Source organism: Corapipo altera, unplaced genomic scaffold, assembly GCF_003945725.1.
Source record: "Corapipo altera isolate COAL_440 unplaced genomic scaffold, ASM394572v1 180, whole genome shotgun sequence".
Taxonomy (NCBI): domain Eukaryota; kingdom Metazoa; phylum Chordata; class Aves; order Passeriformes; family Pipridae; genus Corapipo; species Corapipo altera.
In genome coordinates, this window is record NW_020884915.1 from 3,601,815 (window position 1) to 3,624,953 (window position 23,139).

At 48.4% G+C, this 23,139-nt stretch overlaps 1 protein-coding gene across 1 annotated transcript in view; it reads left to right on the top strand.

Moving 5' to 3' along the window:
• FAM53B (family with sequence similarity 53 member B) overlaps positions 1 to 23,139 on the top strand; it is a 46,748-nt gene that overhangs the window by 19,594 nt on the left and 4,015 nt on the right. Inside the window, exons 3-4 of the mRNA XM_027655272.1 lie at positions 1,580 to 1,631; positions 9,429 to 10,153. Coding sequence (XP_027511073.1) covers positions 1,580 to 1,631; positions 9,429 to 10,153 — 777 coding nt within the window. The remainder of the gene's footprint in view (positions 1 to 1,579; positions 1,632 to 9,428; positions 10,154 to 23,139) is intronic.

Genomic DNA, 23,139 nt, shown 5'->3' on the forward strand with positions numbered 1-23,139 from the left:
TAATTATGCTCAACATGGGACATATGTTGTATTCCTCTCCCTCCTGCATTTGCAGACAGTGGCTGGTCTCTGAGACTGGCACACAAATGTGCTCTGGCACAGCCACTGCCTTCTCTGGGACTCATCCCACTTCCATCTTTGCTTCACTTTGACCACCCTTTGGAGACAGCTGCCTGTCCTCTCTAACCCCTGATTAATTCTACCTGCCACTTCCTAGAGTGGGGTTTGGCAGGTAGAGATATCCTTACTGCACCTAGAAAAGTGGCACATGCTCCAAAGAAGGTGACTGACTGTTATTTACCTTCACCACATCTAACACCCCATAGTTGCTTTCTGCCTCCACATCCCTCTATATTCAATATTTACAGCATTCTGTATGTGAAGTGGGATCCTTTACTGAATTGCTCTGTACAGGCAGGTGCCACCATTTGGTACACTATTATGATGATGATGATGATGATGATCCTCATCATGCACTGGAGACACTGGCACAGGTTGTCCAGAGAAGCTGTGGCTGCCCCATCCCTGGAAGTGTTCAAGTCCAGGTTGGAGCAACCTGGGCTAGTGGAAGGTCCCGCCCATGGGCAGGGGGTTGGAACTAAATGGTCTTTAAACTCCCTTCCATTCTGTGGTTCCATGGTTATGAGAGCAGGCAACGTGTAAAACATGGATCAGGAGAGGAGGTGTGAATGCAGTGACCTAATGCCAGATAAAACACAATTATGGCAGCGCAGATGAACGTGGAGACCGTGCTGGTGCTCCCCTCAGATGATGTAAAGCCTCGGTCAGATGGCGTGGTGTTGCCAGGATAGACACTTCAGAAGCCAGAATATGGATATTTTTAGGGATAATAAAAGAACAATTAGTGTGAAAGTGTGTTTTTGCAGGCATAGCTGAAATGGCATGCAGCTGCCGATGACATATTGATTTATTATATGTAAAACCATCCATGCTCATTTTTAGAAGTCTGATGGTGTCTCTTATGCTGTCAAGAGGAAAATTCTTGGGGAAAAAAAAAGAGTGTAAAAAGCAACTGGGATTATTTTGTACCCATATAGTGGCACTTTTCCCTATTTTTAGTGCAAATCAGCACAATCCAAGTGCAGACTCCCCAGAAATGCTGAGGTGAGAGCGCCTTGCCTTAGAAACACATTTTATGTTTAAAAAAACTAAATGGCTGCTTTGTACCTAGACAGGGGGGCCTTAATGGGCTTGGATGTGGTTCAGATACCACTGCTGCTGCTTTCTTGCCTAATCCAGAATTACCACTAAGCTGCAGCTCCCGCTTTCCGGTGTTTTGGGTCCTGGGAGTGGGGACCTCTCTGCAGCTATTTCCATGGGTAAGGACTAACTGCAGGACCCATGATCTGCAAGCTCAGGCCTTGACAACGACTCTGCACAGCGTTTAATTAAGTGTGGTTTTGTTGAGGGAAGGTGAGTGGGTCTGTCCCCTCGTCCCTGCCAAAGCCAGACCGTGGCAGGCTCCCAAGGTTCTCCTCTCCACTTTGCCGAGGCAGGGAGGTTTCTGGTGCCCAGGTCGAGTCTGCGAGAAGTGAATAGTTTTTCTGGTTGTTTGCAGCACACTCCAAAGATGAGTCAAGGACCTACCCTCTTCTCTTGTGGCGTGATGGGTAAGTAACAGAAACTTCTGTCTGTATTTACTCCACCTCCACTCCCGCTTCCTCATAGCGATGGGCGGGAAGATGTCCTGACTAGCTGGATGTCTCCAGAAAGCACTGCCCTGCAGACTTTGGGGTGGGCACCCTGTCCCACACAGTGGGAACAGAGGGGCACCCACCCCACCACCCACTGGTGGTGGCCATCACACCTGTGCCACTCTGCTCCCCAGAGGTGCCCTGTTGCCATTGCTGAGGGAGTTGCTTGTCTCCTTTCCCCTCCCCTTTGCTATATTTGCTTATTTTTAGAGTAACTCATACAGAGAGATTATAAACATTTGGGGTCTGAGGTTGCGTTTGAGTACCCAGCCCATGACCGTGGCTCTTGAATGTTTGCACGATGCAAGTAATAAATAACAGTATTATCACCAAAATGTTCCACCACTTGGCACAAAGTGTTTGGACAGACCTCAAACAGTAAAGGAAAATGACTTACTTTTGCCGTTGGCAGTAACCACGATACAGGATGTCTGATGCCTTTTATGTTGAGCTTGCTATCAATTTTTATGCTGAACAGCCACCAAAATTGATGGAGGATTTGTGCCTTGGTTGATGATCCTGAAAACTGATAGTGCCAGAGGATGTGCTGTTAGGTTTAGCTCTTTGGCGTTCGTAGCGGGGAGCCAGACACTGGGCGAAGTCTCAAAACCCAATTAAAATTGTAGGTCAGGTTTGAGCCAAGCTACTTGCTGTGAAAGCCAATACTTTACAAAGAGGCTGCCCCTTCTCTTCATGGACACAACTCTCATTAGCGTTAATGAGAGCTGGGCACATGCATTGACAGGAGATGTCTCCCAAGCTCTCTGATAGCTCCAGTCAATTGGGGGTGCAGGGGAGATGGAGAGCATTTGGGGTTTTTTTCAGATGAAAATCACAAGCATCAAAGTCAAGAAAGGGTAGAGACAGCCTGTTCCCATTCTCTGGCCTGTCAAACATGAATGAGGAACAAAAGACCCAAATCAGATGGTTTTGTCTTGCGCTGTGGCACTGGCAAGCTCTTCAACAGATATGTTGAGTCTCTGCCTAATTGAAAAGCAGTTTGTCTTTTAAGAGCTTCTACAAAGCCTTCTGCATCTTCCTGGTGCTGTGATGGTCTTCTGTGTCTGCCAAATCATCCTCTTTCTGAGGGAACTGAATGTCACCTCCTTGACCTCAGCTTGCCCTGTAATGGTCTTCACCATGCCAGTCAAGAGGAGCCTGTTTCTCTCCAACATGAAAGGCCATTAGTTGGCTGGGTTTTATTTCAGGCATCTTTCCTGAGTGATCTTGATGCCTCCAAACATGAGCCATGATCACAGACTAATCCAGTATCAAAACTTGCTTGATTTCTTAAATAAGCCCCATGGTTATTACAGCACCAAATGCAAAACTGGGGCAATATTTCAGGCCAAAGGGCCAAGTTCCTCTTGGTGGAAAGCACTGAGATAAATAAACACAGTGAAGTTTGGACTGGTAGCACAGCCAATGGGAGGCTGAGACTCATAGACTTAGGTAAGATACTGGGGGTTTGGAGGGAGGTTGGCTGAATTTTCTGGGGTTTTAACCAGAAGAGGCTGAGGATCTTAGAACAGGGTCTTCCTGGTGCTTCTGGGTTGAGGACAGCTTTGGGCAGGAAGGCAGCTCATATCTGGTCCTGGTGACCAGGGGGCAACAGGGCAGAGGGAAGCCCATGCTCTGCCAGGGAGGGCATCATCCAAACCCTGGAGTTCCCTTGTAAGGTACTAAACGCCACAAGACTTTGAAAAAGGATTATTGGTTGTAATAGAACTCAATGTATTGAGTAAACATTGTTAAAGACTTGATATTAGATGATGCAATACTAGATCCACTTCTCAAGGTGACCTAAATAATCTTTTGATTTTTAAGATTTATGAGAAATAGCCCTACTGGCGTGATGAAGTAATTACTAAAAAGATTAGGATATCTTTATATAGTCCTTTGCCTGGAGGAACATTGAAGATGAAATGCCTAAAAGTATAAATTCAATAATTTCTGTTTTCCCTTCTCCTTGATGGGTCCTTGAAACGCCAGGGAGGGTAAGAATTGTCCTTTTCCCCCTTTCATTCCCCAGCAGTCTCCATAGCACGTTCACAGTGAATATATTGGTGACTGTGCTAGAGAAAGAAGGTGACATATTAGAAAGTTGGGGCATTAGGGTGGTGAGGCCCTGGCACAGGTTGCCCAGAGAAGCTGTGGCTGCCCCATCCCTGGAATTGTTCAGGGCCAAATTGGATGGGGCTTGGAGCAACCTGGGATAGTGGAAGGTGTCCCTGTCTGTGGCAGGGGGTGGAACTGGTTGGTCTTGAAGGTCTCTTCCAACACAAACCATTCTGCAGTTCTACTATTTTTGACTTCCTATAGTGAAATTTTTCTGTTTTTGCGTGAATGACAGAAGAAAATTTACAATATCCTAACAAGGCATTGGCAGCATTGAGTGACTTTTCCCTGGCAGATACGTAAGAAGCGCTCAGCATCCAAGTTGGTAGCACCAGAGGTTGCACTAGTCCAGTCATGTATCACAGAATCACTGACTGGATTGGGTTGGAAGGGACATTAAAGACCATCTCATTCCAACCCCCCTGCCATGGGCAGGGACACCGTCCACTAGACCAGGTGTCTCCAAGCCCTGTCCAACCTGGCCTTGTAAGGGAAGCTCAGTGGGCGTGTGCTGACAGCTGTGGCCTCCTGTTTTCTGTGTAAGCAAGAAATTATCTTTGAGGTGAGCTGCAGTCAGGGTTTTATTAAGGCTGTGACAAGGTGCTTGCTCACGCAGTCACTGTGGCTGCAGGATCAGAGTCCTGGAGTGGCATCGTGTGCACAGGCCTGGTTGTAAAAGGGAGGAGGAGGAGGATGGGTTTGAACATATTTGGAACAGATCCTGCATTCATCCGCTGTGAAGTGCTCTTCAAAGTAACCATCATTTCCTTTTTCCCTGGGAGAGCACTCTCAGAATTTGTCCTTGCAGGGCACTGTGGCAGAGTGGGGTGATGGATGAAGCACACAGGTCAGCTTGTCTGCCCTTTGGGACTCTTCTCCACCAGCACCATTTGGCAACACCATCATTCCAAGTGTGCCAGGGGTTGCAGCCTTGGGTTCACTGTTGCACACCTCTCACTTGGAAGTGGTTTTTCACCCTACGTGGGTGACAGAAGAAAGCCAAGAAAACAGAAGAAATGCCAACTCATAGAATCATTAAGGCTGGAAAAGACCTCCAAGATCAAATCCAGCCTTTGAACCCCTTTATGGAGATGATGCCCCTTGGTTGCATCCTGAAAGCACTCACTGGGCTTACATGTCTCCTGTTGCTGAACCAAGCTTTCCTGGAATTTTGGGGTATTTTTTTGGAAAGGCCTTCAGCGCAGAGCAGCATCTTGATGCATGTTCAAGCACAGGCAACCCACAAAGAGAATAAGCCACACAAGGAATTCTGGTGAGGTGTAGCTGGAGCCGGGAGACCTCACCAGGGCACATTTTGCCATCGAGGTGGGGAATTTCCCTCCCCCATGCAGGCTGTTGGCACGAGCAACCTGCAGCCCACAGGTGTGTTTATTCTCCAGAGTAGATTTTGGGGCTGTTATTTTCATTTCCCATTGAAGCACAGTCTGTGCATCATATTTTCCTCTTATTTCTGCGCTGGGAAGGCTCTATGGCACTGCCATCGGCTAATTACAGCCATTAAATGTGTTCCACATTTAGAAATTATCTCTTGAACGTAAACAGGGGGCAGTGGAAAATGCAGGCTGCCTTTCCAACATGCATGGGGATTGTGAGACCAAATTCCAACCTGAACAACATGTGAAAAAAGGGAATTGGATGCACACCTGTGTGGAGAGAAATGTTTGGGTTAAGATCCAAACAGAATTTATCTGCCAAAAAGGATAAGAAAAATTGATTGAAACCTCTAATTGCTTTACAAGTTGCTGTAATAAATTATGTATTAATGTAAATTGTTTCACGGGAAAAGAACGTAGAGGAGACTTGAGCAGAAGGATCATGCATTATGTATAAAAAAGAACTGTAAAAATATTATAGCAGCACATTTGTGTCGCTGTAGTTAAAGTTGTGTCAGCATTTTGGTTTTACACCCTTCTCTGTGCTTATGAGAGTGGTCATTAAAATTTACTCGGTGTCACCAGAGCAGCATTTAAAAAGTCTGGGGCCATCCTGGAGCTGCAAAGTGCCCGACGTGTCCGTGTGCTGCTCCTGCAAAACCTGGAGCTCAGCATTTGGAAACCTGGCTGCGATACTCTGAGGATAGATCCTGCTCTCTGTGGGGGCTGTGCAAAGCTCTTGGGGCTGTGTGGAGGACAACACTCATCTCCTTGATTTTGGGATGTGACTTGAGCCCATGAGTGCCTCGTGCCCCGGACCACTGGCTTCGTTTGTTGCAGTGAAGGTTGCATGAAAGAACAGGTGGATGTTGCTGAGGTGTTAGTGTTTGTTTTTGCAGTTTTAAGTCAAAATCCAGAAGTAAGGTGCTGTTTCATCCGAGGACACTAACAGCCAAGAAGGGCCTGTTTAAGCAGGGGGGACTCCCTCGAGTTGCACTTACACTGTGCTCTGGTTGCTCTGTCATTTTCCAATAGGCAAAGGAGAGTTTCCCAGTGAAACATCTCACTTGCAAATCAAGGGGTTCTTATGGTGGGTTTTATCCTGGAACAAATTACTGCCTCAGGGTAAACCAGGCTGAGGTTTGTAATTTAAGAAAATTAATACATGTTTAACTGCAGTAGAATTAATGGCTCCAGTGCAATTATTGTTATCAGTGTGTGCAGGATGGGAATCTTACTCTTAAAAATTTGAGCAGAAAACCAGCTGCTTTTCCTCAATAAGGCTTTCCAGAGTTCTTTAATTACACCTTCAGCCCTCAGATAACCCAGTTTTCAAACTGTTTCAGTGAAACCTGCTTTCTGTTTGCACTGAAAACCCATTTTCTGGAATATTTGCCACTTTGGGACTGGTCAGTGATGTCCATGGGACTGGGGGGGCCAGGCTGTGCCAGCTTTCATGGTGTAAGGGGAAAAGTAAATTAACCTGAAGCTGGGGCTGGGGATAGTGGTGCTAATAACATTTTCTTTGCAAGGTTTGGAAGATTTATAGCTGTTTGTGCTGAAGCAGAGGTGAAAGAGGAAGGTGTCCCGTATCCTCCTCACCAAGGCCCTTTGTACAGTCTCCGGCCAGAGGATTGTGGCAGCTTGCCATGAAAAATCGGCTTCTATTTCTGTTTCTTTTGTCTGCTGACCTGACCTAAGAAACCTCTGAGCTGGCAGCATAATACAGAGGAAAAATAATAAAGATCTAAACATAGATGAAGTTGTTTAGCACACATTTCTCACTTTTCATTGTGTTTATTAAAATGAGGAGAGCAGCGGTTGAAATGCCATGCGGTTATTGCGGGCAGAGCCAGGCTGTTTGTGGCTGGAGCTGGAGGCAGGGAGAAATGGGAAAATTGGCCAACAGTGGTGTAAGGGGCCCCAAATCTGACCTCCTGACTTGAAACCTTTGTTGAAAGCACTCCCCACAGCTGCATCTTCCCTATCAGGCTGGTACCTGCAGCTGCGGGCTGGGTACGGCTTTGAATTCATCCTTCGGCTGCCTGAGTGGAAATACCCAAAAACCCCCCAAAAATATTGCATGGCTTAGATACGATCATGTGAAACTTGGCAGCGACGGTTGGCTGGCACAGTTGGCCTCTGTTTGCAGCAGCCGACGACAAAAACAGGCACCAGTGAAAGTCTGTTGGGTGATGACTTTTTTCCATTGCAGCAGCCGGCGGGGTTGTCCTACCATGGTTTTCCTGTTGAGCGTCAGTGGTGTATCTGCAGAGAGCCCCGTCCGCCTGAGCAGCCCATGCAGGGCAGCCCAACCTTGGCAGTGCTTTGCTTTCTTCTTTTGTTGTCAGCGGGAAGTGTGTGGGAATGAGATCATCATCCTCGATCCTCTCTTTGACATGGTCATTGGTGGGAAGCTGGGGAAGGGTCTGGAGCACCAGGAGCGGCTGAGGGAGCTGGGGGGGCTCAGCCTGGAGAAAAGGAGGTTCAGGAGGGACCTTCTCACTCTCAATAATTAACTGAAACGAGGGTGTAGCCAGATGGAGCTCGGTCTCTTCTCCCAGGTAACAAGAGGAAACACCCTCAAGTTGCACCAGGGGAGGTATAGATTGGATATTAGGGAAAACTTTTTCATGAAAAGGGTTGTCCAGGGCATTGGTGGAGTCCCCATCCCTGGAGGGATTTAAAAGCCATGTAGATGTGGCACTTGGGGCCATGGGTTTATGGTGGCCTTGGCAGTGATAGGGGAATGGTTGAACTCAGTGATCTCAGAGAGCTTTTCCAACCTAAACAATTCTGTGTTTCTATGATTCTATTCTATGATTCTATGATTTCTGAATACAGCTGTAACCATGTTTGCAGTCTTCCTCCATGAAGCTGCCTGCAGCCCTATACGTCTCAGCCTGAAGATTTTGGAGGTCCAGGTTTCTTGGAACTTTACTCAGGCACTGCAAACCCCATCTGATAAAAGGAATATCTTTATGCTGACCCTGAAACCATGCAGCAGGTCGCCACCATCTTTTGCTGTGCTGCATTGAAAGATTTTAATAAAGCCAAATTTGCATGAGGAACAAATTCCTCTGTAAATAAGATGAATGAAATAGAGAGGAATAAATAAATAAGTCTATGTAAGAGAGGAATAAAATAAGTGGGTTTTTTTTTAAATGGTGAACCTATTAAGGAGTTTGTTCCTTTAAATAAATGCTCAGCCTTTTGTTTCTTAGAGAGATGCAAACAATTGTCTGTGCTAGGTACACCTGGGATGCTAAACCCAGGTTGCAGCAGCAGAGTAGGAGAGTGTGGGTAGCCAGTGTCCATAGCACCTTCCTGCTCCATGGGGTAACTGGACAGGGGGACACCTGGGTCAGAGCACCCAGGTGACCAGAGATATTGGGGGATGGAGGGGAGATGGATGATAAGCCTCACAACACGGACCTAGAGAACAACATCTTGCATGGCTTCTGTTTGACACTATCTTGGGCTCAGTTTGGGAGAGATGCTCAGAGCCTTAATGGGGATAAGTTGGTTTTGTTGGAGCAGTGCTGTTTTAGCATTGGATGAGAGCAGGACAGCTCGATGGGTGTTGCGGTGGCTTTTGGTTTCTTGTAGGTTCTGGTGACTTTGTTGGGGTTTCTGTGCTACGCCAAGTAGATAGGCAGATCAGTGCCCGGTGGGACACCCCTCTTTCTATTAGGACCATCCCAACACCTCTCTTGTCTCCTTTCTGGTATTTTGTCCCCCAGGGTCTATCTTGCCCCAGATTTGTACTCTTCACTTTCAGTTTTTGTGAGCCTTTCAGGCAGTTATTGGTTGAGGAACCCAGGACAAACCACCCACATCTGAGACGTGATTTAGCACAGAGACAACCAATGGCCACATCACTTTATACTGCTGAATTCCCCTCAGCCAGTGAAATCTGGAATATCCAAAGCCATGTTTTCATCTTCTTCTAGCAGTTTTGCTCCTGCTGGGATTGTCACTTAGTCTCTCTCTCCACCTACACTGTACAACCTGCTCTGCTGGCAGTTCGGAAAACCATATTCCAAGAGTTAATTAATTTGTACTGGAAAACGTCCCATATGCTACTCTTTTGTTTATGGACATAGAAAAGCGAAACGCAGAATTAATTAACGCTAATGCCTGTGCGTGTGTGTTGTTTGTTTTTTTTGTTTTTTTTTTTCCTCCCTCCTTTCTGAACCAGAAAATGACAGATGGAGAGATCTCAGCAGGAAGTGTCCACTTCAGCTCGAGCAGCCGGGCGCCAGCATCTGGGACTGCTTGTCGGACAAGGGCGAGGAGGGCCCTCGCTGGCCCAGGGAGGGGACCAGCACCTGCTCCGTCACCAACCTGATCAAGGACCTGAGCCTCAGCGACCCCCACGGCAACGCCTCGGCCCCCCCCAGCAAGCGCCAGTGCCGCTCGCTCTCCTTTTCCGACGAGATGTCGGGCTGCGGGACCTCGTGGAGACCCCTGGGCTCGAAGGTGTGGACACCAGTGGAGAAGCGCCGGTGCTACAGCGGGGGCAGCGTGCAGCGCTACTCCAACGGCTTCGCCACCATGCAGAGGAGCTCCAGCTTCAGCCTGCCCTCGCGCTCCAACCCGCTCTGCGCCGAGCATCCCGCCCTCGGCGGACGGATGGGGTGCCAGCCCAGGAAAACGGCTGCTGGTGGGCACGGGGGAGAGCGGGTGGACATCCAGAGGTCCCTGTCCTGCTCACACGACCGCTTCTCCTGCTCGGAGTACGGCCCGCCCTCGGCCAGCAGCACGCCCGCCTCCACGCCGGAGCTGGGCCGCCGTGCAGGGGGGCTCTCCCGGAGCCGCTCCCAGCCCTGCGTCCTCAACGACAAAAAGGTGGGAGTCAAGCGGCGGAGACCGGAGGAGGTCCAGGAGCAACGGCCCTCGCTGGACCTCGCCAAGATGACCCAGGTAAGAGGCGGCGGGGCTGTCCCTGCAAGGGGGCTCAGCAGTGAGGGGACATAAAGAGCTGTTCTCTGCTTTGCCAAAGAGCTTTTAGCATCCTCCAAGGTGGGTCTGTGGCATGCAGAAACACATCCTTCTGTCCAAGCAGAATATCCATTCCCTTCCAAATGGACTTCTTTCCTGCATTTTTGTTCTACACTGATTTTCACACACCGAGTCCACCATGTCATTGTTTCCTCCTGGCACGGGTTTCAAGCAGGAGTATGTTAAACCCCACAGTTTTGAGTTCAGGTGAGAGGAGTCCTGGGCCTGCCATGGCGAGATGAAGGCAGCACCTCGAGGCACCCAGCCCTGGCTCCATCAGGAGCTTAATTCTTACTGCTACGGGCTTTACTCGCTCCTAGCCTCTGTAATTTTCCACTCTGGAGATGTTATCACGTTTCATTTTCAGTTCCAAACACAGAGCACAACCTCCCTCTTCAATCTGCCGTGCAGAGCCAGATAACAGATCTGAAGCAGAAATCACGGAGAGTTTTGCTCCTGAGTCTTCTCCCTGCAGGACCAAATGACTGGGCTCTAGTGAGAGACAGAGCCAAGAGGCTGCATCGAGGGACAGCATGAGCAACGTTTCCATTTCACACTCATAAGGTTTCTTTTCCTGCAGTTTTAGGACTTGACATTTCCCACATCAGTAATTTATAGTCATGAAGCCAGTGATACCACCAGCTCTGTGTGGGATGGAGATAACGGGTGTGAAAACCCCAGGGCTCCCACTGTGGGAGCAGGGGCACCCTGGCCACCTCCCAGGGTGAGCTGTCACCTTCTACTGGCCAGAAAACTTCCCTCATGGTTTCAGTTCAATGTGGTTGCCTTCTGTGCTTCATACCAGACTCACCTGTGACAGGAGCATCTGTCCTGATACTTTTTTGTAAGGCCAGCAAAGCCTGTCTGGTGCAAGGCATCTCCTTGTTGTTTGCAGGAAAACTGCTGGGGGCAATTCAGCAGGTGGGATGGAGAAACAGCTGGGAAATACCCAGTGGGTGAGATCCATTGCTGTGTGTGCATTTTCTTCTTACACGAACATGATATTTTATGGTCTTTCAAGAACATGATATTTTATGGTCTTTCGTGCCTGGCAGAGCAGAGGGTGTTTGAAGGAGTGCAGTGGTGCTGGAGCAAGAGATAAGCTTTTCCTGCTCCAGAGGAGCTTAGAGGATAAAAAGGGCAAGGGAATCCTGCATTTGGGTCATAGCAGGGGGATAACACAAGGATTGCTCTTGTCTAATGATAAATCACAGCAACAACATTTAATATGCTAAGCTTATTTTATTAGATAATAAGCTGGATGGGCAGTAAAAACCACTTACAAGTGTTACTGTATTTTACTAGCCACAGAGTGGAACAGCAGAACTGTCCCCTCCTAATTCCCTCTGTACAAGAAGGCACATGTCGTTTCACCTCCTTGGAAGTGTTCAAGGCCAGGTTGGACAGGGCTTGGAGCAACCTGGTCTAGTGGAAGCTGTCCCTGCCCATGGCAGCAGGGTGGAATGAGATGATCTTTCATGTCTCTTCCAACCCAAATCATTCTGTGATTCTCTGGTATGGACAGGGGAGAAGGAGAGTGTCCAGACTCTGGCTGGGCACTGACCTTCCCTGCCCTCTGAAGATGATGTGGGGCAAAGCCACCTTCTCCAGCCCATTAGTCCAGAGGGACAGTTTGTTGGCTAGGAAACAAAGGTCTTGGTCAGGGATATCTTGCAAGTCAGCAGGAGCTTCCCTTTCCCTGCAGTGGATTCTGGGCCCAGGCACACATTTATAATTTGGACAGCCTCTGACATGGGCAGGTGATCCAAGGATGACAAAAATCTAATCACTTGTACGTCCAAAAGCAGCTCAGTCCATGTTCCTGGAAAACCTTCGTCTTGAGGAATAGCTGTGTTTTCTCTGGCTGCTGTCCTCCACACTTTGGATATATCAAAATATCCAAAGTGAGAAAGCAATGCCTGAGCACTCGGCATTGCTCAGCATTGGGGTGGTACATCCTCTGCAAGAAACGATACAAGGAAAGGGTCTGGAAGCTCCACACTGCAAGGGATGAGTGCTGTAGGAAGAGAGAAGGGATTTCCTGGAGCAGTGGACACCCCCCTTCCTACCCCCTCCTTTCCCACTGATCCAGGCTGGGTGGCCAGTGCCGAATGCCCGGCGGTTGCTACAACCAACAACCAACAACAGTGTCACTAAGGAACTCCACCGCTGGGATCCAGTCCAAGCAGGTCCCATGGAGTATTCTCAGTTTCCAGACAGGAAACCCAGCCGGGCTCGGGTGCCCTGGCAGTGGGCGAATCCCCAAGGCATGGATGTGCTGCTGGGTTTGGGGCAGCAGGGCTGGAGCAGAGAGGGAAGAAAGCAAGGCTGGGAGATGTGCAAGGGCCGGGGTTTTCAGAGCTGTTGGGCTGTGGAAAGCAGCGCTGGCAGGCTGCTCCCCGCGTGGGAGGACTGGCACAGAGGGACGAGCACGATGAGGCAAGTCATGGTGAGCATTCTTGCCTTTGGTGGGGCACGGTCAGAGCCCTCCCCAGCACAGGAATGCCGGGAAAACCAACTAATTCCTCATGCAGGAGACGGGGATAAGTGTGCTCAAGAAAACCCTGCAGTTTTGGGGACCTTCCCAGGCTGCTTTTAATGTGTCCACTTCAGGAGACTGGAAAGTTGGGTGATTTCAGAGAAAGAGCTGAAATAATGGCAAGGTGTCTGCATGGCTGCAAGTGTGCTCAAATCTGGCTTTATACGGTGTAGAAATGCCTTGTGTGCAATGGTCTTCAGGATCCAAAGCAAAGGAAAACCAAAATGTCCAGATTATTCTCTTTACAGATGGGAAATTAAAGCACGGGGCATGCCATGAGTTCCCTGAGTGCTAAAGGCAGAGCTGGGGACTGAGCCTTGGGGTGCTGGGTGCTGGATCAGCATCTGGCTCTGGCAGGGGATCAGTTAATTTTCTGCTTGTGCTGGTGACCACATGTGTTTATAGGCCTCAAACCCCATACCATAATCAAAATAAAAATAATTTGACCTGAAAGAAATGTTTTCTTCATACCAGGAGGGATATTTAGGCCAGGCAGGAGGGAAGGGAGCCGCTCCTGGAAGCAATTACATGGCCACATAACTGGGCTAATTAAGAAAGAGACCTAAATGTTAAAGTTAAGCTGGGAGGGAAAATAGTTGGGAAAACATTGCCTTCAATTCCTCAGAATCCTGGTTGTGTCTTTTCTGTCTGCAATTCCCATAGCTCAGAGAGGGGAGGTGAGCCCATATCCCTCCCCTTATTACTTACTCATGTGGCACCAAACCAGGCAGGCTTCAACTTCGGGCAGAAACCAAACCATGAACATGGTTGTCGTTGAAATAGCAACAATTTTTAAAAGCCACAGCACCACAGCAATCCTTCTGCTCTTTTTAAATGCATGCCAACACTCTACTCTGCTTTCTCTTTGCTTCTGAACTGGGTATGAACCTGGCAGGTCATACTCAGGTGCGCGTGTGATGGTGATGTGTTATTTAATTATCCCGTGTCTGGAGGCAGGTGAGGTGTGAAGAAGCTGGTTTCTCTTCATCACCCCAATCAAGGAGAGTTTGGGTGCCTGACCTGGCATCTCTGACCTCCTTAACATGAGGACATCAGCCATCCTCCCGTTTCAGTGTAGGGCTTGGGCTTCCTTTCCAATCTCAGCTTTTATTCCCTCTTTCCACATAAAGCACGAGCCCAAAGAGGACAACATCCCACCTCTGAGATCCTGGCAGTTGCCCTGACAGTGTGTTAATTAATCTCCTTACAGCGAGCTCTCCTTCCTAGGCACAGTGCTCTCTGTCTCACAGCTCCAGGGACCTTGTCTGTACCAGCAGGCTGTGATCAGAAATGTCTGGAATCAGGTTTTTTTCACAAGTTGGGAGGTTTCTCAAAGACCTGGCTTTCTTTTCCTGATGTGGGTGCACCTAAAATATACAAGAGATGAGAAATGTCACAAAGGTGATGGGAGGTGGCTTAGACCCCACATGTTCTTCGGGCTGAGCTGATTTTGGCAGGAATGGGTGGTTTCAGCCTTTGCAAGGCACAAGGAAAAGCGTCTCAGTGTACCAGGTGATAAAAACAGATTTTCTAAAATAAAAGTAAACTCTGCCTGGGATGCTGTGTGGCAGAGAGCAATTCCAGTGCAATTCCTCTCCAAAGGGACTTGATATCTCTCACCTCCACATCTGCTGCTTTGTGAAATCTCCGTGTCAACGTTTTTGGGGATCTGGGGTGCCGTGTGCTGAAACGCCTCGTGGCAGCGCAAACACTGGCTTTGGTGGCTTGTCTGAGTCATCTCCGGGAAGCCGAGCCATGGGCCAGCCCTGATGGTGGCGTGTGCTGGGCTGAGCAGATTGTGTTCCTTCACACAGGCTCCCGGGAGCTGCACGGGAGACACAACATGTCTGTCACACCGGCGGCCGCCCGGAATGGGAGTTTGGAATTGTCCCCGGCTGCGGCGACGCGAGCCCGCGCTGTCTCTTCCCCACTCTGCTTCCTGCCTTCTAAAATTTTGATGCGATTGTCACTGAGAGATTTTAATTCGTGTTAACACAGTTCTAAACACAGCTATCCTTTATGCAGCTGTGCTTTTCACATGGACCATTTATATTTTTATATATATAGAGAGAAATGTATGTATTTAGGGTTCAAGGCCAGGTTGGACAGGGCTTGGAGCAACCTGGTCTAGTGGAAGGTGTCCCTGCCCATGGCAGCAGGTTGGAACTTGATAGATTTAAGATCCCTTCCAAACAAACCATTCTATTTTTCTATGATATATCTATAGACATAGACATAGACATAGATATATAGATATAGATATTTGTTCAACCCCAGCCATGTTCCCTCCAACACTAACCCAAAACAGGAGTAGCCCTGGCTGGAATTGGAGGATGGTCTTGTAGTGTTTGAGACTACAACTTTCCATGAAAAGAAAGGCACAAAACATCTCTGTGGAATGTAAAGCATAGCACTGCTGGTAGTAACTGCCAGACGTGGGGAGATATATTGGCTCCTCCCAGCTGTAAGTGCCCTGCTTGGGATCTGTATGCTGGTAGTAAATGAAGATTTGGGAATGGCACTTGTGCCCCATTTCTGATGTCACTACGAGGTTTGGGCTTCTCTGTGAGCCTTCAAAGCAGTTGCAATTTGAAGAGCTACACCTCATACCAAATACTGTAGTACTGGTCTTTTCCTCCTGAGTTTTCTCTACATCTATTTAATTTTCTACAGAGGTTGTACTCATGAACACCAAGAACTCCCAGGCAACTGGCAAAGTACTTCTCCTCTGTGAAGCTCTGTATTATATAATGTCTTGTAGCATATGGAACAGAAAGTTGCTATAGAATAAATAAGGCAATTAAAATACAATATTCCCTTGCATCTCCTTGGGTTATGGAGAGCATCCCATGGTTATGAGTTCCCCATAAATAGATTTGTCCCTGTGGTGGGCTGTGAGGGACGGATGGATGGATGGATGGATGGATGGATGGATGGGTGGATGGGTGGATGGATGGATGAGAGGGTGCTGAACACCAGCTGAGGACATGGTGAGGATGAAGCACTGGGTATGCCTGATAAGGATGAGTTGTAGGGAAGACTTTGTGCCTGACAGACGCCTGTTGTGGGAAAGGCACTGGGTACAACGGGATTATTCATGTTGCTCCCTGGCTGCCGTGGACAGACAGAGCCATTCATGGGGTGACCTCACTGTCCTGCAGGGAACACGTGCCTTCACATGATGGAGTCTCCAGGAATCACAGGAGCATCCCCCTGAAATGAAGATGTGTGGTACTCGTGATTTTCGGGATTAAAATCAGCTCCAGTCTGGGCTGGAGATCCAGAGGATCTCCACACGCAGTGGAGTGTGTAATGCTCACAATGGCTGGGAGCCTGGCTGGCCACCCCCTTGTTCTCCCTTCCAAACTAAGGAATAAGGACAGTTTCCATGAGGATCTGTGCACGAAGGAGTTTGTACACTCCCAAAGCTGAGGTCTTGACACTGAGTGGGAAGAAGTTTAAACTGCAGAATGGAAAAAGGGGCCTCTGAGCATCCAGCACTTTCCTTGAGGGGTAAAATTCTCTACATTTTCACCTAAGAAGACTTTTTGTTTAAATCTTGGCACCTTTCAGGCTTGCTGGCAGGGCAGGAGGGGTGACAGTGATCTTGGTCGGCGTCAGCACCCACTTGAGCCAGTGACAAATATTGCCAAATGTAGTGATAGGCGAAAAACTGGAGGTTTTAAATTCCAGACGTATCCCAGGAAATAGTTTGCTATTGATGTAACTTTTGAGACAGATTCCAGCTTCCAAGCCCCAGTGTTTTTTAAATAAACAGGAACGAGAGACTGCAAAGGTCAGTTTGTGGCCTGGTGGGAAAAAACCTTCAGTTCAGGATCAAAAGGATCTGACTTGGTTCAGAGGGCAGAGAGGACCTCGAAGGCTGGCTGGTTTTAACTCTGGCCAGACTGTTGCACATGCTACCATCTTTTCATTGCCCTGGTATTTTTTTACTTAAGTACACAAGTAGCTGAAAAAACTTAACTCAGTATTGGAAGTTCATAATGATGTTTGCTCCTGGCACAAACTGTTCATGGGTTTTTCCCCTCTCTATACCTTTGCCAAACAGTTCTTCACAGTTACTGAAGTATAGCAAACCTTGCCTCAGCTGGTGTCCAGTGAGAGAGTGTAGACCAATCTGTACTTGCTGAGGTTACTGCTGGTGCAAGCCCATGTTGCTGATATAGAACTATAGAACCACGTAATGGTTTGGGGGGGAAGGGACCTTGAAGATCCAGTTCCACACCCTGCCGTGGGCAGGGACACCTTCCACTATCCCAGGTTGCTTCAAACCCCATCCAACCTGGCCTTGGACACTTCCAAGGATGGGGCAGCCACCGTCTCCCTGGGCAACCTGTGCCAGGGCCTCCTCACCCTCACGATTTCCACCTAATATCCCATCTAACCCTGCTCTCTGACAGTCTGAAGCCATTCTCTCTTGTCCTGTTGCTCCATGCCCTTGTCAGAAGTCCCTTTCCTACTCTCTTGTAGCCCTTTTAGATACTGGAAGGTGCTCTAAGGTCTCTCCCAGTTCCATCCTGATCCATCTCCTGTTCCTGGCTGCATCCCCTGTTCCCAGTTCTATCCTGCCATGAGTTGCAAGGATTTGGGCTTGGGTGTTGCACCGTTGTTCTCGCTCACATGGGAGGACAGGGCTGGGAACACAAACAAAGCTTGACAGTGTCTGTCCCAATCACAGACAAAATCCAATTGTATCCCGAGGATGCACATCTGATTCACCACATGCTGTTTAACCCTCCAGCCCCCGGGCTCATACACTGCGTGACCGTGAAGAACAGTTTTTAGAAATCACAGAGAGTCATCCTTGAAGGAGTTGGCATGCTCCAAAGTGGCATTTTGGCTCAAAAAAGCCAAAAGTAATTTTTCATGCTGGTTTAAAAAAAAAAAGCCACCCCAAACCCAGCACTCCAGGAGATTTCCAGGCTCGCTGCTCCCTGCCAAAGCTCAGGTGGATGCGGTGGTGGTAGGATTTGTAGATGGTGGTTGGGTTTTTCTCCCCTCAAAGATGCTTCATTGGTCACATCTTCTGCTGGAGGATTTTGGAGGCATTCAAAGGCTGGAGCAGGGTGCAGATTTCGGATCTGTGGCTAAGCCCAGTGCAGTTGTGGGAATGGCTCCTCTGGGCACAGGGAAATGTGGCTGTGACCTCCCGAGCAGCTGGTGAGTTTGCAGAAAATATATTTTCAATGCAAAGTTTCAGTAGTGATGATCAGAGCAGTTATTTGGGAACCTCTTGTCTTGCAAAACTCTTATCAAGGTGTCTGAGGGACACAAAGCATTTCAGATTCTAAATAAATAAATAAATAAATAAACAATAATAATAATAATAATAAATAGATAGATAGATAAATAAATAAGGGCACTTCATTCTTCCTTTCAAGAGAAAAGCACTCAGAGTCAGCCCAAAGTGGAGACTGTGTCAGAAAAGTGAGGTGCATTTCGGGTCTGCACTGGATTTGCAGGATACCAGGTCCTGGATATGGCAGTGGGTGCAGGTGTCCTGTCCCTGCCTCGTGTTTGATGTCCCAGGTTTACACACCACAGTACCTCCTTTCCATAATCTCTGGGTTTATGGTCATCCACAACATGATTTCATCCCTTTACTTGCTGATAGTCCCTCTTTGGTGCTGCTGCAACAGTGACATGAAGTTTGGTTATGATTTTCATAAGGTCTTGCCTTATCATTTGGGGCTTGAAGTGAGACTGCAGTGGCATAATAGAAATATTTCTTTTATGATGAAAATTATGTGAATAGTATGAAAATGGAATACGGCTGAGGTTCTCAAAAATGTGGTTAAAAAAATTAAAAAATTTGTATTAGTGATGTTTCATCCTAACTTGGCATGAATCGAATTACCAACACCACTGAATTTCCCCAAAGATGAGCCACTCCAAATCCTGAAGTTTTGCCATCTCTCGGGATGAGCCAGGTTCAGGGTCACCTTTGCTCATGCCAGAACCACTCCACTTAAATCCATGGCAGTGCAACAGCATCATCAGCAGAGCATCCCGGGCCTGCTACCACCATCCCCACTGGGCTTTCAGCAGCATCAAGTGTGTTGGCATGGGGGCCCTGCACTGCTCCAGGGATGCCCTGCCACAGCCTCTTGGGATGCAGAGGAGAAGGCAGGGAGGCTGTGAAAGGCTGTGAATGGCAACTTGGAAATAAATGCACAGTGATCACTCATGGGGTTGTCTGAGCAGATGGATTTCTCCAGCTCATAGCAAAGGGTTCGGTGTCTGTTAGGGAAAATATTTGTTCTAGGCAGGAAATGAGGTTTTCCTCCAATTATTATTATGAATAGGAATGGACTGGGAGGCTGCACTGGGACTGAGTCCCCACGTGTGGGATGCTGAGAGATGTTGCACATGGGTGGGACAGTTGAGTCCTGGAGTGTTCCCCGCTCTCTGATTCCATGCATTTCTGTGCCTGCTGTATTTCTCCAGATTTCTGGGATTCATCTCTCCAACACCTCCCTGGGGCTCTGTAGCACCAGAAGGATTCCTGTTGGTGGGTCATATAACAGCTTTTTCTTTTGCACTTCTGGAATCTCCCTGAACATCCTCACTGTCACTGGGGCAGCTACAGATCTCCAAAGACAAGATCAAATCCATGAGTAAAACCAAATTATCTCCACAGGCTCCAAAGGCAGTGTCAATACTAATGACAATACTAAAGCCTCTTTCTTGCTCTTTTTTTTGTTTATTTAATACTGTGGTGTGAAGCGACTTGGTAGGATAATAGATATTTCAGAGCCTACTTGTGAAAACTGTTTTTCACACCAAACAGAATAAAAGCAAAATTATTTGCTAAAGCTGTAGACTTCCAGTGCACCAAGTAAGCACTGGTGCCTGTTATTGCAAAATGAGGACTGGAGCTGAGTAAATATTGTTCTTTAGTGGATGAAAAGGGAAGAGCTGGGAAGGCAGATATGGAAAACCAGAGCAGGATTTTGGTACCCACCGTGAGCAGGGCAGGGAGCCATCCCCTCTGTACTGGGGCTGCTGCTGCAGGCACGTTCTGCAGCACCTCAGCCTGATGAAGGAAGGTGCCTATGAATTACTCAATGCCTCCATAGATAAAATTTAAAAATTAAATAAAATAGTGGATGAGTCTGAGCTCCCTGACGTGGCAACACCACGTATAACCCAGCTCTGCTCTGCACTAGGCACACGGGCTCCGTTTGCTTTTCACACACCCCATCACTGCCTCCTGTGTTTTCCTTCCTCAGGTATTTCAGTCATTTCTTTCCCAACACCTCATCGCTCTGAGGCTCCTTCTGTGGGAGGACAGGGTATGTGTAAGACCCCCAACCTCCTCCCGATGGCAATGTTGATCTTGGAAGCTGCACGTGGCAGCGGTCACCGGTGCTCCTGGGGGGAAGGCAGCTGTGTCTCCCTCTTTTTGGGGAGTCCAAACTGCAGCAAGTGAGGTGCTGGTGAGACCTCTCTGGGGCTTCACTGAACTCATAATGTGCTTGGCCAGAGCACAGTCCCAGTGCCTGTGCTGCAGCCTGGACCTGTCGGCAAAACTGCTGAGATGCTTTTTGGTTATAAAGGGAGAGTCGGTTATTGGAGCCTCAAGGCTGAGCCATTCCTGCTGCTGCTCCCTCTCCATCTCCCTCCCCTTCCCACTCACTGGGAAACCGGCCTGGGGATGAAGTTGGAGAAGATTCTGGGTGCCTTAAGAGCAGTGGAGAGCACTGAACCTGAGTGATGTGTGTGTGTGTGTGTGTGTGTGTGTGTGTGTATGGCCTGAATCACACCAGCTGCTATTATGAAGTTCTGCAGAGCTTCAAAACCAAAGGAAACCCATTTTCCAGTTTCATTTTCCACTCTCCATCACCTGACCCTCCTCCTTGGCAACACAGATGAGCATTTTCCCTGGCACAAATGCCAGGTAGGATTTACTGTGATGCAAACGACCAAAGCATTTATATATAATGATATAAAGATCACAACGCAGGCTGAAAGTGTTTTACAGGAGAAGTTTGCCTAGGAGAGTGATTTAAACTTGAGCCAGGTAGAGAATCCCCCAGTGGAGGTGACTTTGTTGGCTCGGGAGGGCTGGCAGAGGCACATTGTTCTCGCATGGAGCAGCACTGCTCGCTGCCCGCTTCCCCCCTTCCCTTCTGGCACCGGGTTATTTTCAGCTTTCTGAAGCAACTGTAGCCCAGTGAGCCAACAGGAGGTGATGACAGCTTGGGAGGTAGGGCTGGTGGTGCTGACAGGTTGGAGCGTTACACCTTAACCGGGAAAATTGCGGCAATCACCTGGCGGGGTGGAAGAGAAGAAAGGTGTTTTGAGCAATAGCTGTGATCACCACAGGGATCACAGTCCTGCTGATACTTATTCTGGTAGATCCACTGTGATTGCAGGGATGTGTTCCAGGGAAAAGCTCACAGCTGGCTATTTTACCAAGGGAAGAGTCATATGAAGGAATTTTGCTAGGGATTTCTCCAGCTTGCTTGCTGTCAGGGCTGCAGCCACCAGCCCCTGTCCCTGATGTTCAAAGGTAGGGAAAACCTGTGGAAGAGGATGGATATGGGGGGTGAGTCGGCTCCTGCAGCCCTCCCAGATTGTAGCCTTGGTCCCTGCACAGAGTGGAGCATCACGAGACCCTGTGGGATGGAGACATAGCCAGAGTTTGGCTACCAGCATGTGAGAAGGGCTCTGCTCTGGAATACCCTGCAGCTCATTCCAGAGGCCAAGCATTTGTTATTTGTATTTTTAAATAATTTTTCAGGTCCTTGCATTAGAAATATCTCATTTTTTTTTCCTCTCCCTGAGGCACTGCCCAGCATGCTGGATTGCAGCACCTTTGGGGAGAGTTGGGGGAAGAAAAGCCAGCACCTCAAATGGTCAAAAATGGGTCATTGTTGTTGGCAAAAGGGGGTTTGGGTGTAAGTTACATTACAGATGCTCTCTGGGTGAAGTCAGGATGGCCAGAAATCTCCCAAAAGCCACCTGTGTCAGATCCAGGAAGGTATCTGGATTCCCATGGTTTCCCTGAGACCAACAGCATTTGAGGTGCCTGCTACCCCTTTCTGTCTGGCAGTGAAGGCCAAGGCTGGGGGGGGGCTCGGAAGGGGCCCAGGGCTGCCTGCCATGGGGAACAAGTGCTGCATTGTGCCACCAAACCTGTTCCTTGGCTGATGTCAGTACAGGGTTTGACTGCCCAGTTTTGCCAGCTCAGCACTTCAGCACGTGCTAAATTCACCCAATAAATAAAAAAATGAGTAAAGAACTCCTGATGGGCTGAGAACAGACGCCGCATTGACGGTGGTGGCTGATCCACCGCGGCTCCACAGCCAGCTCATGGAATGCTGGCTTGGTGATCACCATCCCGGGGGGACTCTTCTGACCCAGCTGCTGGGAAGGTAAGGTGAGGGATTTTGTGGCAGCCAGTACCTATAAAAACTTGCTTTCCAAGCTGTCAGACCTGTGTCAGAGGAACCTGCACGTGGCCTTCCTCCACCAGCAGCTGCAGCAGCGCTGGGAGCACCAGGACCATCAGAAGGGGTTTTCCATCCTCTTGCAGGGAAGAGAGAAATAGCAGCTGGAGTAACTCAAGGCTTGGGTTGCAGCATGTGAGGATGTGAACAGGGAAAATGAGGCTGTCGGCTTGATTGTCTTGCCAAAGTCCCATAAAAAGCAGAATTTCCCTGAAAGTCAGGTATCTTCATGGCTGTTCTCCGAGACATGTCCAGGCTTGGAAATACTTTTTCTTTGGATGGGAAGAATGTGCCATGGACCTTTTCAGTTGTTCTCCAGGCTGCATCCTCCATTATTCATCACTACAGGGATCACTCATCTCCCTCTCTGAAGCACTGTAGAGCATCTCCCATCCTCTCAGGATGCTCTGTCCCACCTGGAGCAGCTTGGCATGTCTGTGCATGAGTACCAAGCCCTGGGAAGCGACGGAACCAGGAGATGAACTCAGTCAAGAAGGAGAAAAATTAACATTCCTGAAAGTGCCAGAGTTTTGTTTGTAGAAAGGATTTGCACTTCTGAGAGGGCTGTTGACTTTCAGGAGACTTAGGCTTTCCAAGTGCCTAAATCACTGTTGGAAATATGCTTGCAAATTTTTTTAAGTACTTAGAAAATATTTCTCCTATGTCCTCAGGCCTCCTCCGGTGGTAATTACAGAGTTGTCCATTAACCACAACGTGCAGATCTCTGCTTGAAGCTGTTGCATGTTCAGCACCCAGAAGACAGACCTCATGGAGAGGCAGGGCTGGGATTTAAAAAAATACGAGAAGGATGACTTGGGGAACTGAATTGCATATTTAGAGGGCAAATGCCTATTTTTTCACACTGGCTTGGGGCTTTCAGGTATTTGAAGGTT